The sequence below is a fragment of the Lissotriton helveticus genome, chromosome 5_1 (genome assembly GCF_964261635.1).
Source record: "Lissotriton helveticus chromosome 5_1, aLisHel1.1, whole genome shotgun sequence".
Taxonomy (NCBI): domain Eukaryota; kingdom Metazoa; phylum Chordata; class Amphibia; order Caudata; family Salamandridae; genus Lissotriton; species Lissotriton helveticus.
In genome coordinates, this window is record NC_136065.1 from 2033044305 (window position 1) to 2033059884 (window position 15580).

Consider the following 15580-nt stretch of genomic DNA (forward strand, 5'->3'; position numbering starts at 1 on the left):
TCTTGAACCCCTGGGGCAAACGACAGAATTTTTTTTGCGCGCCATTTATTGAGAACGCGGTCAAATATCTGCTCTCTGGTGCTATATTTTGACAGAAGAATCCATTAGAAATGTCTAATGTTGTTTTGTATTTTTTGCGCACTATGTTATTCATTAGTGCAGCACTATGCGAGTTTTGTACTGCAAAGGTTTTGCAACATAAGTTAAGGTGTCTGTAGTCCAAAACAAGACGATATGAATTGTCTGGTTTGGAGACAGGAAACAAAGGATTATTCATTTGTGAGGTGCAAGTTTCAATCACCCCCTGGTATTCAAGTTGATCTAAGATCTCTTTTACCCGTTTTCTAGCTTCTTGCTTAATTGGGTACTGCCTCTGAGCAGTAGGTTGTGATTTTAACTGGATTTTGTGAGGAGGAGAGTCCTCATCCCATCCCACATGGTTTTTATATAATGCAGGAGCTTGGGCTACTGCCCATTTTCTTGCAAGTGTATATTTTTTATGAATTGGAATATGATTGGAGAAGGCAGGCATAATTATTTCTTCGCCATGAGGGCATTCCCTGACAAACTCTGGTGGCCAGTCTCTTTCAGCTAGAAGGATATCATAGCCCTTGGAGAGATTATCCCAAAAGAGACCCCTTATTTTCCTAGTCTTATCCCCCTCTATACGCAATGTTATTTCATATATTTTATGAGGTTTGCTAACTCTGGTATCTGCAGTTTCCACCTGAATGTATTCATTCGTGTCCACTGTCTCCAGATGATTCATAAGGATCTTGCGAGCTATGCTCACTTCTGCTGCGCTGTCTAGCATTGTCTGAGCCCATTCTCCGTTTTTCAGCTGTGTCCTCAGTATTCTCGGCATGGTTGATTACTTTAATACTGGCTACCTTCTTTTTTGGAAACTGTAATTTTTTATTTTGATGAGCAGGTTCCTTGTCTTTGGACTTGACGTGCTCTTCCCTGTGTTCTGATCGTCCTCTTCTTTCCGATTTCTGCGAGGAAGTCTGAAAAGATTGAGACGGACGTGTATCAATATCTTGATATCTATAAGGTTTCTTCAGATTATCCCTATTTCTAAGGTTGTATTTTTTCTCAGAGGGCTCCCTTTGGGGAGACTTGTGTCCTTGGTCTGGAGATCTTTCTCTCCGCCGAGGAGACCTTCCTCTGGACTGGAATCTTTTTTCTTTAGGAGTGGATTGTTTATTTCCATGCCAGCTCTTTTTTTGAGTGTTTAGATTATTCTTAATAAATATTTTTTCAGGTTTTTCAATAAGTTGGGGTTTCACCGGTTTTCCACCCAAACTATCTCTTCCTAGTTCTTCATAGGATTTTTCTATGATTCTGGCAATTTCAAAAGGTTGGTCTGCTATATCTGTCTCTTTCAACCTCTGGCGGATCGCCACATTTGCTGCTTCTCCCTTTATATTGGCTAATAATATTGCCGAGACCTGCTTAAAGTCTTTTAGTAATTTCATACCAAGAGTTAAAGCAGGTTCTGGACCGTATTCATCTTGAATTTGTTTTAGCACATCTGGTATTACTGACATGGATGGAACACCATGTGTTTTTGTGTAAATGGAAGCAAAGACTGTACCCCAAGTGTCACAGTCCTCCACATGTGGTGCGATTCCCATTGGAAGACAGATAGTCAGAATCCTGTGTTTCTCAACCGGGGTGGTATCTGGAAATACCGCCTCTATTTGAGTGATTTTTTGTGCTAACCAGAATGGAATTTGTTCCCGTTTTGCGGGTACTTTACCTAGACAGGACTGTATGTTCTGTGGTGTAATTTTATTTGTGTTCCCCTGGTGAGGGATCAGCTGTGGAATTTTAATAGCTGGTTGGACTGTTGAAGTCCGCATTACATATTGGACTAATTGTCTATGTATTTTAATTAATTGTTTTAGCTGTGCTAAAAGATCTGGTGCAGACATTTCTTCAATGTCTGGATGTGGTGTGTATCCGGATAGGACCGGCCACGTTGCTCCTGGTCTACCTAGTGGACCGAGCCTGGTGATGTGATTATTATGTTTTAGGGCGCCATTAAACCAGAGCAGGTGCTCTTGGTATTTGAGTGGTATTTCCACTTCCTCGAAAGGAGTGTACTCATTAGGAGGTTCCTCTATTTTGTAATAGTGGAAGTCCTTTGTTACAGCGTTTGCTGCTGGAAAGTTTATCCATGAATAGAATACCTCTGTCTGCCGATATTCGTGTGCCTCATTTACGAGTATGACTGTACCACCTCTCGGTGTCAGCCCATTTTCTATAAGTTTTAAAGTTATAGATTTCCTTATGTTGACCGGGATGAGTATTGCCTCCGGGTCTTGCTGTAGGAGACTATTGTCAGCCGCTAGCAGTTGAGCTGCTATTCTAACTGTCTCCCTTTCTTCTTCTTCAGCTTGTGACATTCTAATGTCAAGAAAGTTATTTTATTTGTTTGCAGATCAGGTTTCTATGGAAACAAAGATTAGATGCACAATATTTTGGAACAGTGTATCCTTCAACGTTGAATAAACCAAGAACCATACATAGGAGTCTCCTCCTACTAAGTTTGGCGGATTTAACCTTTCACCCACTTCAGACGTCTTTGGAGTATTATGGGGAAAAGGGGTCTGTGTGAAAAAGCACGACTGAGTTACTCTAATGTCTTACGTTAGATTTATCGCCTATCCAAACCGTTGGGCGCCATGTAGTGTAGTTCCTATCATCCCAATAGGCTCTGCGCATTGGAATAATATCTTCAATAGTATAGACGTAGGACAGAGGTTAACTAGGTCTTCTACTGTCGATATTAGACTTAAAGTTATGTGTGTGCCAGCTAGCTCAGAGTTCACTAGAAACTTTCTCGAATAGGCAAGGAGGAGTTTAACCTCTCTGGATAGACAAGAAGGGATTTAGTTTCTGACAACCATAGAACATGACAACTTTGCTCTCCCCTAATCAAGAGTGTATCTCTAGAGTTGTGTGAAAACAAAAGACAACTTATTTTACTCAGTCAGTTCAGTGCATTCTTAGTTTCACCAGATTGTAGAGAAAAGGAAGAGACGGGCGTGTTCAATAAAAGATGTTATTTATTGATCAGTCACTTTTCTCATACAAGAGAAATGAATCGCTATTATTGCAATACTTATTGTTAAGTAAAGTGCATACAGTAATAACAGAATTATAAAATAATACTGTAAAAGCATTGATATGGTTTCTTAGCCATATGATACTTAAAATGGATAAAATAGATACATACATATATACATTGACTAATCGTACTCAACTGGTGCTTCTAACTACGCCTACCCCAATGTATCTGACCTAAGCCTAATACGTGGCGGGAGTAGATAAGTAGCAGTTTAAGTTAAGTTTGCTTTGCCACGGGTCTGCTTCAAGAATTCTCTACAAAGGATGATTCAGTTCAGTACCTGGGAGTTTAGAAGGCTGGAGGGCTGGTATCTCTATCTCAGGTCTTGATATTCCAGCTGCCTGCGAGGGCTGCTTGGAAGCGCCGGAGCTGGATTTCTCGGCAGGAGAAAAGGCAGCGTCTCTCTCTCTCAGCGCGTCAGAAAGGAGGGGCAGCGTCTGTGGGCTTCGCTGTCAGCTGGGCTCCTCGGCAAGTCTCGCTGCTCCAATCTTGTCACCACCTCGTGTGTTTGCTTAAGGCAATGTCGGTATTATTTATACCTGAAAGGTGCCGGGATTGACGTAAGGATGGACATAAATACGTCAATAAGGATGTCATTCGAACTGGTCGTTCGCACATTCTTTACTGAAGTTCTCGGCTAAATCAAAACAATGGCTGTGGGGATTTCCCAGGTCGTGGTAGGTTTGATTTGTTTTGAGAACACCGTATGCCTATTAGGGGGCTGGAGAAATAGTGCTTGCCTAATGAGATGGCATGCGCTATGACCTAATCAGATAACGGGCTTCTGTGCCGTTGTGTGGCTAATCAGATAACGGATTTCTGTGCAGTTAAATGGCTGCTAGTTAATTATTAACCAGACAAGGGTCAGAAATAGGGGGATCGATACAGTACCCATAGTAAATACACCACAAACAAAACATAGCATAACAAAACACAGCATAGCATAACAAATCAAAGCATAGGATAGCATAACATAGCATAACAAAACAAAACATAGGATAGCAAAACAAAACATAGCATACAGCATCACTCAGCACCACCACAGCATCACTCGGGGGCACCACAACATCACTATGCTCTTCCTCAGCATAACTGAACCCCACTGCATCACTCGTCGCCACCAGAACATCACTCAGCGCCACCACAGCATCAATCTGTGCAACCATTCAACAAGAACTGGTTCAAATATGTTCTCTCAATGTTTCAAGCTTTATGACAAATGTCACAAAACGATGTTAATATTTCACTTTTGTTCTTGGATTTTCGTCACAATAAAATACACTGAAAATAATCTTCACAAAAGTTATTTACAAAACTTTAAGCTGTTGCCATTATCAATTACAATAACTTTTATTTAAGTATTAATTATTGAAACAAAATGAAAAGCCATTGTTATTTGTAATATCAATACATGTAAGTCACGTAAATACAACACATATTGCATTACAAATGCTATAGGTGTCACATTTGTGAAAGTTATAACTATTGGCATTGTAAATAACAATGCTAGTAATTTCGCTATTTTCAAAACCAACACATAATTAAAAAATGTGTAATTTACAATACCAATAGCTCAAACTTTCCTAATGTGAGACCTATTGCATTGCAAATGCTTGTTGTCACTTAGCACTTGGTCTCTATTTAATGAGGAACGATGCGCAGCGGACACGCTCTTAAGGCAAGCCCACCAGCGCTCAGCCGGGGCTAGAAACCCTTGTCCTTCGTCGGGGAATTGGACACATTATACTTCAAAGGAATTGAAGGTCCTTATATTGGCATCCAAGAAAATGTGCTGTCATTCCCTGAACCCAATGTTACAGCCAAGTAAGTGCTCACATTGTATTTATTCATTTGACTGTACCCCCACCATGATACTCCAGGAAGCTCATGGCGGAAGGAATTTACCAAACTTGGCAGCTTCCATTCAGTCTACGCAGGAATGGTGAATGTTTCTAGTAAACAGTCTGTCTCTCCCTAAAAAAAGTTTGAGATATTACTCTACTGGGAGAACAAAGTCCAGGCGCCCTCTAATTAACAGAAACTTGGCAATGGGAGGACAGCGCGTCAGATATTGCATTAGCTCTTCCACCTGACTACGCGATCACAAAAATACCAAACTGGGAAGAAAGTGGGTGGGCGAAGCTATTCTTTTCAAAGAGCACTTTCAGTCTAAATCATATTCCATCACCATTATAGGCTGCAAAAGTCTTTTGTGTTTTCATGAAAACTTTCCCACACATTGACCTTCTCATATATGCTTCTATACCTCCTTCCAGGGCCTGCAGCTCAATTTGCACAGGAATGGCCCGAAACGGTAGCAGCTCATAGTCTTGCATCATCGGCCTTCGCAGTACTAGGGGACTTAAATATTCACCTGAAGGATAATCTGTGCACGTCGGCTAACCATCTTATGCAAGATCTTTTAGAACTACTATTGAAAAAGTTGGTGCTCCAGCCTACTCACTCCAAGAGCCATCTCCTGGACCCTACATTTTTTAAATCTTACATCTATGTGGACATCCACTCCCTGGCCAATATTATGGTTGGATTATCTGTTGATACTGTTCACCATCCTAAAAATGAAATCGCTTAATGTTTATGAAGCTTTTGGAAGACCTTCAAGGCTGTGGTCGAAATTGGCCGTTTTAAGCTGGCAAGCAACGTTGAGTAGGTCCACTCATAGGACCGATGGGGAAGGTGGTGCATCCTATCTTATCTGAAGGGATTAGATAGACTCTACGGTGGAAAGCCTGGTCCCAATAAGTGCAGTTAGATCTTCCTGCACCAAAACAAAGGCCAGTTGGTTCTCGGGCGGGATCTAAAGAAGGAATGTAAAAAACAGGAAAGGAAATTGAGGCTCCATTATGATGATGAAAATAAAAAAATGTATAAGATATCAATAAAAAAGTATCATTATGGAAATCGAAGGGCCAAATTGAGTGACATTGCTGACGAAATTAGCCAGGCAAAATAACCTGCCAAAGAAATATTTATGACTGTCAACACATTTTTGAACCTAGACGTTGCAGGACTAGGTGCACCTCCTTCCAAGGAGTGATGCAAACATCTGGAGAATTATTTTCTGGGTAAAATCAGATTTATGAGTCTTTGGGAGATACATCGGACTCCCCCAATATTGCAAAAGCTAACGATCTGGTGCTGGTAGTTTCTTTATTCCATATTACAATCACAATCCTGTACAGGTTGTTTTTTTTCCATGTTACAACCAAACTATGGTAACTTCTCTCGAGGCTCCATCCTCCCATCAACTGTCCAAAACCTTGCCATCTAGAATGTGCTTACGTACACTGACATTCCGTGACATCATTCCATTCTCTAGGCCACACTAACCCATCGTGCATCAGTTCACCAAAACCAAGAAAGGAAGCATGCAAGGCACAATGCATCTCTTGCAGTGTATCCTGAGGGAGGCATCACTTGCATCCTCCTGGCTCAGGGTTGAAGCCGTATCATTGATTCTTATGTTGGGGAGGTTGTGTCTCTCATTGTCTCTCTTGAAGGGCGATGACATCTCCCACGTGGTCTCTCTCTTGAAGCACATGCCTACCTCTCACTGTCTCTCCTGAAGAGAAGTCAGTCTTCCACATTGTGTTTTGTGAAGGGAGTGGGTCCTTCTCTCACATTGTCTCTATTGGATGGGTGTGCACATCTATCACTTTGTTTGTCTTTGAATTTCTGGACTAAGCCTGTCGTGCTGTGCTCAATATCCGCTCCACCAATGAGCGTCTGTTGTGTGACACACACAGCAGATACTTCTCAGTATTGTATATTGCCCTCTTGCAGACTTACTTATTTGTGATTTCTTTCTTTAACAGGCCCTCTCATTGCCAGTACTGTCTACTCGTTGACAATGAAAGAAGCACAACTGCTCCATCCTATGGACAACAATGAGTCCGAGAGAAGAGACCGTGTCATTAGCTCCCCAAGTAAGCAAGCGGTGCTTTAGCCAGGATGTGTGAGTGATGGCCTTGTTATGTGTAAAGAACAAGGACCCCCTGAAATAATAGGTACAACAAGTCCTAGGTCAGGGAAAAACAGCGTGCAAAATAACAACCATGGCACTTGATTCAAGAATTCTATCTGATCAAATCAATAAATATAAAGAAGAAAAATGGAGGTCTGTACTCAAAATTTATTATTAACTTTGTCTAAAAATAAGACATACAAGACATACATAATAGTTATCAATTTAAACAATTTCCAATTAATCATAAAAAACACAAAACATCCTCATAATACAAAATTTAAAAAATACAACAATCAATTGAAAATTACAATATTAAAAAGGTGGCATAGCAAATGGTTCTCTACGCGTGTTTCGGCGACCAGCGCCATCTTCTGGAGTAGCCACATATCACCTAAAAATCACAAAAAATAGGTAATAGGAAAACAATATTCAAATTTAACATACTATAGTTACTACTACTTTTTGCATGATTAATAACACAATCAAAATTTGGTACAGTTAACCTACGGTTTTATAACAACATCTTCTTTACCAAGAGACAGAGGCGAGTTAAAATAACTCTGTGTTACCCTAAAATAGGGCATTCGTCTTCCTTGTACATTATTATTTCAGACCAGTGGGGGAGGGGGACCAGGGAACGGAAGGAGGGGAAAAAAGAGTGATGGCCTTGTCCATGTGGGACACCTCTGCTCACTAGACAAGGCACTGCTTACCGATCACAGCAGTGACCACACACTCATGGAGGCACACAAACGTGTAGGTCTTCACTAGACAAGACACTGGTCACCCATCACAGCAGTGACCACACACTCATGGAGGCACACATAAGTGTAGCCTCACTAGACAACACACTGCTTAAACCATCATTGCAGTGAACAAACACGGAGGCACACACAAGGTGTATGTCTTCCCTAGACAAAGCACTGCTTATTGACTGCAGCATTGAACACACATTCATGGAGGCAGACATAAGGTGTATCCTCACTAGACAAGGCACTGGTCACCCATCACAGCATTGAACAAACACTCAAATAGGCACTCACAAGGTGTATGTCCTCACTAGACAAAAGCACTGCTTATTGACTGCAGCGTTGAAAACACATTCATGGAGGCACACATAAAGTGTATCCTCACTAGACAAGGCACTACTTACCCATCACAGCAGTGAATAAACACGGAGGCACACTCAAAGTGTATTTCCTTACTAGACAAAGCACTACTTACCGATCACAGCAGTGACCACACAAACATGGAGGCACACACGAGGTGGATGTTTTTACTAGACCAGGCACCGCTTACCCATCACAGCAGTGACCACACACACATGAAGGCACACAAAAGGTGTATGTCCTTACTAGACAAGGCACTGCTTATTGACTGCAGCGTTGAAAACACATTCATGGAGGCACACATAAAGTGTATCCTTACTAGACAAGGCACTACTTACCCATCACAGCAGTGAATAAACACGGAGGCACACTCAAAGTGTATTTCCTTACTAGACCAAGCACTACTTACCGATCACAGCAGTGACCACACAAGCATGGAGGCACACACGAGGTGGATGTTTTTACTAGACCAGGCACTGCTTACCCATCACAGCAGTGACCACATACACATGAAGGCACACAAAAGGTGTATGCCCTTACTAGACAAGGCACTACTTAACCATCACAGTAGTGACCACACACTCATGGAGGCACACACAAGGTGTAAGTCTTCACTAGACAAGGCACTGCTTATTGACTGCAGCACTGAATACACACTCAGGGAGGGACACGCACGGTGCATGCCCTTACAAGACAAGGCACTGCTTAACCATCACAGTAGTGACCACACACTCATGGAGGCACACACAAGGTGTATGTCTTAACTAGACAAGGCACTGCTTATTGACTGCAGCACTGAATACACACTCACGGAGGGACACACAGGGTGCATGCCCTTACTAGACAAGGCACTACTTACCGATCATAGCAGTGACCACACACTCATGAAGTTATCAAAACTCAAAGGAGTCACCCCCAATACTCAGAAAAGGGACAGGATGAATTTATACTAATAACAACATAAGATTCCTTTTTCTATATCACCTAATTTACGCCTTAGAAAAATCGGAAGAAGTGGAACTCTATAGACCATCAGAAACTGTAAAACATATCCACAGCAAATCAGTTTGCATTAGACTTAAAACTTTTTTGCTCACTACTAATTAAAAGGCTAAAGTAGTCCTTGAGCCAGAAAAAGAAAGAAGCAAATACTTACTAGATCAGTAATTAACTTAAACATTATTTCTTATTTTAGAAATTATTTATTATTTTATTTTGACAAATATTAAAAACAATTGGTACATATATTTCACTTATCTACTTAATACATAAATTGTTAACCACAATTATAAAAAAACAGTTGACAAATTCATAACATTCTCACAATCATTTAAAAAAAAAAGGCCAAAAAAGGAAGAATCAATAGAAATAAAAGTTCCTTTGAGCATACGGTGTTCAATATGAGTTTATCTGTTGACGCAGTGTTTCAGTGAAACAATCACATTATCATCACCTTCTTTAGGACAATTATTGATTACTCAATTATTTTTCTTAAAATAATTTTTATTAAAGAAGAAAACATAGTAACAGTTGACAATAAAGTGGTACAGTGCATGTATGCATTTACAATCTTTTCGCTTTGCAGACCAACATATTTCGTACAGTACATCTTATCTCTGATTCAATCAATTTTAATCACTATAAAACAGTAAAATTATCTAGGTGTTGATAATTTGATTGTTTCACTGGAACGCGTCGACAGAAAAGCGCCGTATGCTCAAAGGAACTTTTACTATAACATCACCGTGATGTTATACTGCCACAAACTTCTGACTTTCAGGCAGCCTTTGTCCTATTCATCTGTGAAGAAATTGTTGTGCCTCTGCAGGAAACAGGAATGTTAGACTATCGGGCCCTCCATTTTTTTGATATAAGATGTGGCTGAACTCGAGCACAGTGAAAACGATCTTGTACATAAACATAAAACAAGGTTTCTGTGAAGAATTCTATGCTTGCTTTTTGTAGTCTGAGACAAGCAATTGCATTCCTCTAACAAAGGTACATTTGGGATATGTAGTGTTGCACCAAAACAAGCTTTAAGTTAGTATATAAGCCCAAATCCATATAAAATTTAGTTCGGCAGAAATCAATTTAATGACTGAAATGTCAGGCGTAAATCTTATGTAGGGATGGCCAAGATTGGAAAAAAGACTAGGGTGTTCTGTATTACGTCTTAGTGGGTGTTAGTTTAAACACAACAATCCGCTTTGATTTGCAAAACTGCCTCTAGGAGACATGGCATTCAACCAAAGTAATGCACCCCACAGAATATGTTTAAAGAGAAGATATATTTTCTGAACATGATATTCTTTCCTTTAGTAGTTTCACCCACTTGCAGAAATGTCCATGTTTACTGTTGGAAAACGAGGCAGTATCTGTGAGGCCTGCACAAATAACATGTCACATTTGTCCCTCACAGGGAACCAAACACACTAGTGTAGCGCCTGACTCTGAGGGTAGCGTTGCAGAGCAGTCTAAGACTTACTCAAGGGAGCTGGTGTGGGCTAGCAATCGCCATTACAGGTGCGCAGAAATAACACTCAATAATTGATTGTCCAGTCTGTACTTTGCTTTATAAAAGTAAGAGTACATTTATTAAACACACACTACCTAATACAATGCACCAATTTACAAATATACATAAGCGGTTGGAATTACTCTGTGACATTGCATAACATCTCCACCCCTCCAGCGGGGGGGGGGGGTCTAGTACCACCACTCCCACGTCAGTCCCTCTAAAAAGAAATGACATTAGTAAATGCACTCCTGGTGCAATTACACCTCTTCGCCTCCAGGGGATGCCCTCTTCCAGACATCCCCAAGCTCAGCCTTTCACATTTCATTCCTTGGAGCCATACTTAACGCCCCCCCACCATCCCAGCTGAAGAACAGAAGTTCCAGCCACAGGATCCTGTTGACACCTGTGGGGATGAGCCTTTGAGGGGTTATTCTTTGTAAGCCCGCAGAGACTTAAGGAGGGACATTTCTCCTTTGTGCTGGGGAAGACTGCGCTGCTTCAGCAGCTTCCCCTGTATCTTTCCAGCAAATGGGTGTGATCCCCTCCTCTGAGGGCCACCAGGCGCCAAAACAGTAGATTCCCCCATGCCTTGCAAGGCATTATGGGGCCCTCAGTGTTCCTTGCCGTGCATATTATAGCAGCGGCTCCTCCGCTACTCCGGGGAGAGCCGCGCTGCATCTGCAGGCTTCGGTGGGGGCACCGGACCCCCAGGCCCGTAATACAGCTCGGGGAGCCCACCCCCAGCTGCTCTGGCCTTTATTCGGGAGCCCGGTCCCACACGGACCCCGTGCTTCTCCAGCGTTGGTGACATGGAGTCTCCTGCCAGTCCGCAGCGGCACTCCCCCGTCCTCCTCCTCTTCACGTTGGGGCCTGGTGTTGGGGTCCAGGAACCCTGGGCCATCTTCACGGGGGGAGAGGCGCGAGGGCGCCCCCCGGCTTGTCTACCGGCCACGAGAGGGGACACACAACGGCACATCCCCTCCTCCTCACTGACACCATCTGGGCCCGGAGTTGGGATCCCGGGCCCCTGAGATCTTCATGAGGAGCGTGACCGCGCTCCCTGACCGCTGTCATCGCCGGGGGCCAGGGTGGGCTGGGTTGGGCCAGCGACAGCGCTCCCCGGTTTTCCTTTGTGTTGGGTCAGCCCCCAGGACCTGATCCACCCCAGGGGCACACTTAGTGGTGGTGGAGCCCCACGCGCATCGTCCTCGATCTCCTCAAAGGTCAAAGGACGCCTACCATCTGGGGGGCATATCTCAGCCCCCAGGGTACCGATCTGCACCATTTCCATCTTTTATTGCTCCTGGTGGCGCTCCCCAGCCACTGGGAGTACTTTCCTTCGCCCTCCTTGGCTCAAGGAGGGTGAATTCAGCAGGGAGCTGTCTTCACTGGCTCCCTGCGCCAGCCTTTCGCCTGGCTCTCTTCCTGGGCCTCTCTTCTCCTTGCGCAGAGGCCCAGGCTTCTGCTCACTGGTCCTGGACTCCCTTCCTGGTGCAATTCTGCATCCTGGGACAGTTAGGGCGTTCTTCCTTCCAACTGCCCATGGCACCAGGCTCCAGCACCAGTCTTCCTCAGCAGACCACACCCCAGAGAGCGCTCCTCTTCCTGTGCAAACTCTTTTAAAGAATTGGGGAGGGGGCTGACACGAAGTCTCAGTTTCCCCTATCACACAGCGACACATCACTTCTCTGCCCCAGCTCCCTCCTTCCTGCCCAGGCCTCTGGGTTTGTTCATAATGGCGTCATCCAGGGGGTCTCATGCCACATGGTCTCTGAGAGCCCCTTCCCCCCTCGCTGCCTTCTCTACAGAGCAGCCTGGTGCCAGGTGACAGCTGCTGAAGGATGAACCTGTAGCTCCACCCATCTTCTCTTCTTGGAGTGGAGGCCATTGCCCTTGGAATGCTTGTTGTGCAGGGCTGGACCACTGAGGCTACAGCTTGGAGAGGAAGGTCATTAATTCAGCCTGGCAGGGTCAGCCCCAGCCAGGCCCTGATTGTGAGCGGACTCCGAGAAATATGACATTTCTGGATGACCCAAAAGCAGTACAAATATGACTTTGGACCCTGCATAATACTTCTTCTCACATAAGTGACAGTTAACTTTAGTGCGTGTCTGAAATCTGTAGGCCATAGGAAAGTCAAACTAACCCATGTGCTCCCAATCCTCATAGGAGAATAATGGAATAAAAACAGTAAAGCACACTGACTTTCCCTCAAATGTTTCTTCCCATCGTAGAAAGGCTATTCCATGTAGCACCCAGTTCTGCATAAGTCCTGCCACACCATTCACTTTGCAGCTGCTCCTGGATTGCGCACGCTAGGAATCTCCCCAGCGCTGCCCTCACACTTGTGCACATGCATTACGTGTCTGCATGTAACCAGCCCGGTGCCCCTTACTCTGGCTGCAGCGCAGTGACCTACTCGCGCCAGGGGGACACCAGTAAAATACACATGCAGTCCCTTTTATCATGAGTTCAGTGTGGGTAAGTCCCAACTTATGAGGCTCTCCCACAGTAAAAGCTCAACAACTAGGTGAAAATACGGGTGGCTCGGATAGTCAGAACCACCTTCTAACATTTACGTAGTAAACACAAAATGCAAATGGCAAGACCTTCTGAACTTGTAAAAGGTAATGGTCCTAATCTTTTAGAAAGAATATTATTGGTCTAAAATTGTATGTTTGTAATGGATGAAACTCGCTTTGTATAAGCCTGTAACTGTAAATAACTTGTTCTACCTGATTTTCTTTACGTCATTCTGCTATTTTATTGAGGAAAAAAGAAGAGCCAGCTTCAACTTTTATTGATCATCTTGGTCAGGAAATACAAGAAAGCAGTGCAGACCCTGAGGCGGGTAAGTCCTAAATTGTTGCACTTCTTGTGTTGGTGAATGTGCGGTTGTTTCAGGGTGACCCCTTTTTGGGTGCTCACTCCCAGTATTTAATTTTTTGGGGACTCGCCTCCTGGTAACCTTGAGCTCTAACTCTGGGTCACTACTACCTGGCGCCCAGTGTACGCACTTGAGGCCCAAAAAGATGTAAAAAGTGACTGAAAACTTGATTGGCACTTTCAACTGACCTACAAGATCCCAGTATATGGTGCAGAAATGTACATTAATGGCATGTAAAGTTAAATGTCACCTCTGAACTACGACCCTTGTTGTGCTATCCACTACATGGAAGTGAAAAGTAGCTTTAGGCCTGACCTGTGTAGTTGACTGCAGCAGCCTGCACCTTTTTTCTGTAGACCTGTCAATCCCTCATCTGACCTGTAGGAAACACTAATAAATAAGTCACCTCTAAGTGCACCCTGCTGCTCACAGGGTAGGGCAAATAATATGTAAGAGTTGAACATGTGTGACATTATAAATGCCATGTGCATCCAGTGATAGGGCCCGAACAATATTGTCACTGATTAGACTATAGCTGGTAAATAGGAAAAGTCAAGGTATAGCATACATACTTTATAACCTTTGCCCTGTACCAGCTACAAACACATTTCAAGCACCTATTTTATTTTTATTAACAATGAGATGTAATGACTAAGTCAGAATGTTTATTAAATATATTGTGAATGTAATTTTAGGAAGCTGTCACTGCTGAGCTGGGTACTTCCAAGAAAAGGCCTCTTGAATTCTGTTGAGTCTCTGAAGTCACACAGGAGGTCCGCTAACTGGTCCTTGAAAGAGTGCAACTCTTTGTCCTTGATAGAAAAGGAAATGAGATGCACTTCTTCTGGGCTCCTCCCCTGTCACAGACAGCAGGTTCAGTCCTCTTCTCCAAAGCTCCAGGGCACCACCGGGACCAGCCTGCTTCAAGTATCCAACATTCAGTTTCATACCACGGCTACAATTTCAGCAGCAGCAGCCAGCTCGAGAAAGATTTTTCTTCCCAAAAGTGGCAGTCCCTTTTGAACTTTTTGACCTCCAGACTTTTGCCAGGATCAGCCTACTTGCTGTATCAGACCAGGGCTCCATTGCAGCCAACCTCAAATTGTGTACAGTTTGGGATAGTGTGTAACTGCACCTCAGGCTCTTGAGTGTGTTCAGATCTACCCTTGGGTTGGGCAGTGTGTCATTGCACCAAAGAGAGGATTTAGGTCTACCCCTGTGTTGGACAGTGTGTCACTGCACCTCAGGCTCAGAGAGGGTTCAAATATACAATAACTAAAACAAAAATCCTACTGAATTAAAAGTTGCAGGTAACTTTTTTGCCACTGTGGTTATCGTACAAGCAGATGATCTTTTAACCTTCTAATTTCTTTATTCATTTTAAAAGAAGTTTCCCAGCTGTTGTTCTTTACTCGTACAAAAAAAAAATGTGAAGGTAAAAGCCACATCTTTTACCCCATGAGTAGTCATCTTAAAAATGAGCGCATTCCTAACTAGCATCAGTAACAGCGAGTGAGTCCTTCTTAATTTGACTCGCTGTTCAGAAAGTTCAAGTTCTTCTAACGTTTGCTACACAATTTAAGTTCTTCCTTTCTCCCCTGGCGTAAATCAATCAATCAATCATGGCATTTATAAAGCGCACCACTCACCCGCGAGGGTCTCAAGGCACTGGGGGGTGGGGAATGCTGCTACTACTCGAAAAGCCAGGTCTTGAGGAGTCCTCTGAATGTCATATAACCAATGACTTACTTCTTAAAAAAAGGATTTAATAGATTAGCAAAGAGTAAAGTAATTTTCCTTCATTTACCAAAAATGAAATTTAGTTTACTAGTATGTATTAATTGCCTTTGCAGATTTTTGTATGATTCTAAGAAACTGATGGTGTTTCCACCATGGCCGCCAGCGATCTAGATGCAGTTTGTGCAGTTGTTCTTAGTGAGTT

The 15580-nt window shown here is 43.2% G+C and overlaps 1 protein-coding gene across 1 annotated transcript in view; it reads left to right on the forward strand.

The window, feature by feature from the left end:
* LOC144756214 (uncharacterized) overlaps window positions 1-15580 on the forward strand; it is a 107336-nt gene that overhangs the window by 80118 nt on the left and 11638 nt on the right. Inside the window, exons 3-4 of the mRNA XM_078645826.1 lie at window positions 6973-7083; window positions 13531-13602. Of these exons, the coding sequence (XP_078501952.1) occupies window positions 6973-7083; window positions 13531-13602 (183 nt within the window). The remainder of the gene's footprint in view (window positions 1-6972; window positions 7084-13530; window positions 13603-15580) is intronic.